This window comes from Dendrobates tinctorius, unplaced genomic scaffold (assembly GCF_039654945.1).
Source record: "Dendrobates tinctorius isolate UK_male_01 unplaced genomic scaffold, ASM3965494v1 ptg000152l, whole genome shotgun sequence".
Classification (NCBI taxonomy): Eukaryota; Metazoa; Chordata; class Amphibia; order Anura; family Dendrobatidae; genus Dendrobates; species Dendrobates tinctorius.
The window spans coordinates 1,510,225-1,513,494 of NW_027361819.1; the positions used below are offsets into that span (position 1 = coordinate 1,510,225).

General features: G+C 46.1%; 1 protein-coding gene across 1 annotated transcript; it reads left to right on the plus strand.

The window, feature by feature from the left end:
* LOC141050687 (E3 ubiquitin-protein ligase TRIM39-like) lies at positions 1-3,270 on the plus strand. Its single transcript, XM_073547283.1, has one exon. It carries the CDS (start codon positions 1,157-1,159, stop codon positions 2,717-2,719), a length of 1,563 nt encoding a protein of 520 aa, XP_073403384.1. The 5' UTR covers positions 1-1,156; the 3' UTR covers positions 2,720-3,270.

The window sequence follows — 3,270 nt, forward strand, 5'->3', positions numbered from 1 at the left end:
ACTGGCTCACACTTGTAGGTGGACGTTCTCCTGTTGTCACAAAGGGGTTTTCTCCAGGTGGGAGATTACACCATCGCGTCCGAGGAGAAGCGAGGAGCGCCGGTGCACAATGTCAGGAGTAATAAGGAGGGGAATCGATATATTCATCTTGTTTTTGGGAAATAACACGTCTTCCATCTCTAAGACCTCATTTACACGTCAGTTTTCCACGTCAGTGTTTTATCCGTGGTTTTCTTGAATAGTCCCTGTACCTATTATCGTTTGTGGACCTGTATGATTTTGCTCCGAGTCACAGATCACTATCACCCACACAAGTGTCAATGAAAATCTTGGACCAAACACGGACGACATCGGAGCGATTAACCCTGCAATAGACAGAAGGAGCCGTGCAATGTAATTATTCATGTCACATAGGACATCACTTATGGAGCCTGATGGAGAAACTGACACTGATCGAACACTGATGAAAGTCAGATCCAAAATACTGTGCAATAGAAGAGAAAGCCGGAGGCTCCATGGTGAAGTCCTGGTGATAAGAAGCAGTGAAGAATGAGGGAATCTTCCCCCCTGTGGAGGTGTGCAGGTCAGGCACAATCTGATGGGAGTAGTAGTGAGGTGGTTGTCCTTGTCTAGACGACTGCTCCACCCGCTACATGAAAATCACTCGTGAAGCCAAATGGTAAAAACTGACACTGACTGAACACTGATGAAAATCGGATCCAGAATACTGTGAACAGCAGTCCATGTTTTCACGATAAATATCACTGATATCTGAGTCCATCATCAACCAAATACAGCGACCATCTGCTGGACTTTAGATTTCTACATGGGGCGGAAGAGGTGGAGATGAATTTCACTTCACCCATCTCAACATTTGTGAGGGTCTCCTGTTTCTATGAAATAAAGTCTCGTGAGTTCTCTGCTTACATCTATCTGATCCTGGTGGAGGATCCTCTTTATAATACGAACAGGTGGAGTCACTCCAACTCCTATTCCTACACCAGATCCTCATGACTGATCGTTAACTGCTGTCTCCATAAGTGTTAATCAGAAGTAAGCACAACCATAGGGATGTGGAGGTTAATTATTTTCCGAAACCCTCCACCCTTATATAAGGAAACTTTTTAGCTTTAGGTTCTTGCTCTTTCCCACAACAATGGCCTCTGCAGAGCTGAGGGATGAGCTGAACTGCTCCATCTGCCTGAGCCTCTACACAGATCCCGTATCCCTGAGATGTGGACACAACTTCTGCCGCTCATGTATTGTGAGTGTGCTGGATGCACAGGAGGCAGCTGGAGGGTATTCCTGTCCTGACTGCAGAGCGGAATATCCGGAGCGTCCTGCCCTGGGAAAGAACCTGAAGTTGGAGAACATAGTGGAGCGTTTCTCATCTACTCAGCCTGATATGGAGACCAGGATCTTCTGTATTTATTGTACAAAGTCTCCTGTACCGGCTGTGAAATCCAGTCTGCAGTGTGAAACCTCCCTATGTGATGACCACCTGACAGCCCACAATAAGACAGCGGATCATATATTAACTGAACCCACCACCTTTTTTGCCAACAAAAAATGTTCCCACCACAAGAAGGTTCTGGAGTATTACTGCCCGCAGGACGCGGCTTGTCTGTGTGTGTCTTGCTGTCTAATTGGCAAACACCGAGGACACCAGGTGGAACTTCTAGATGAGGCTTCTGAGAAGAAGAAAAAGGAACTGATGGAATATCACAGTGAACTAAATCCAAAAAAAGCAGAAATTCAGACAAGAGTCCAGAATCTGCAATATCATAAGTGGAAGATCCAGGAGAAAGCCTCCGATGAGAGGAAGAATGTCAGGAAGATATTCAAGGCCATTAGGAAGCAACTGAAAATGACAGAAAAGAAAGCTCTGAGTGAGGTCACCAGGCAGGAGGAGAAGATTGTGTCCCAGATATCTGATCTGATCAAGAAGCTGGAAATACAGGAGGAAGAGCTGTCCAGGAAGATGCGTCACGTGGAGGAGATGTGTCGTGTCACCGACCCAATAAGACTGTTAAAAGAAAGTGACATTACAGTATGTAGTCATGGAGGTGATGAGGACACAGGAGTAGATGGTGGAGAGGTCAGATCTGAGGAGGATCTGGATGAGGTTCTGATCTCACTGACCTTACACCGATCTATGAGGGATATTGTCACCAATGTAACATCAGAGCTCGGGGTCCATGTCCCAGACATATTGCTGGATGTGGACACTGCTCATAGAAGGGTGAAGATATCAGAAGATCTGAAAACGGCAACAGAATCAGGACTACAGGAGAAACCAAAATTCCCAGGAACATTTGTGAATTTCTTCCAGGTGTTAAGCAGATGTGGCTTCTCCTCAGGGCGACAATACTGGGAGGTAGAATGGGACAAGATAGGAGACTGTGCCATCGGATTGTCCTATCCCAGTATAGAGAGGAAAGGAATACAGTCTGTTATAGGATATAATGATAAATCTTGGTGTCTGGGTATGTATGAAGGAGAATATAAAGTATGGCACAACTCAGATGTATTAACCCTCAGTGTAAAGCCAACATGTCCGACAGTTGGAGTCTTCTTAGACTATGAGGCCGGGTGTCTGTCCTTCTATGAGCTGTGTGACCCCATCAGACACTTACACACCTTCACCACCTCCTTCACTGAACCCCTACATGTTATCATTTATGTGTATAATGGGGCCTCTGTTACAATAAGAAGCTGAGGCTGAGATTAAATATTAATGGGTGAATTGTCCTGAGACTGGTAGTTGTTATTCAGTAAAGGGTTAATCCTATCTGATACAGTGCTGGTATATAGCTGGGATATGTCAGCACTCTGACTCCCGGGACCCCCACCGATCCTGAGAATAAAGGGGCTGCAGCATTAGTTCAGCCTCCTGCACATCGGAGCTCTGGACTCCCCCGGTGCAGGAGCTGCAGTAGGGCCGCAGTGGATGGGGGGCACATCGGGGGTCCGGAGCGCCGCTGTGCAGGGTAAACAAGGAGGGGACGCAGCACTAAATCAGCTCTGTGGCCCCTTCATTCTCAGGGTCTGTGACATATGGAAAGTATAGACCATAAATATATAAAAGGTACAAATTCTACGTACAGGACTCACCTCCACCAATCAGCTCTTCGTCTGTGGCCCTTGAGGAGTTTCTATTGTATTTTTGGTGAATAATAAATGCAGCGTCTTGGACTATGTTCACACAGTGGGTTTTTTTCCACAGGCATAATCTGCTCTCCTGGCAGTAATAAAATTGCTTAAAAATCA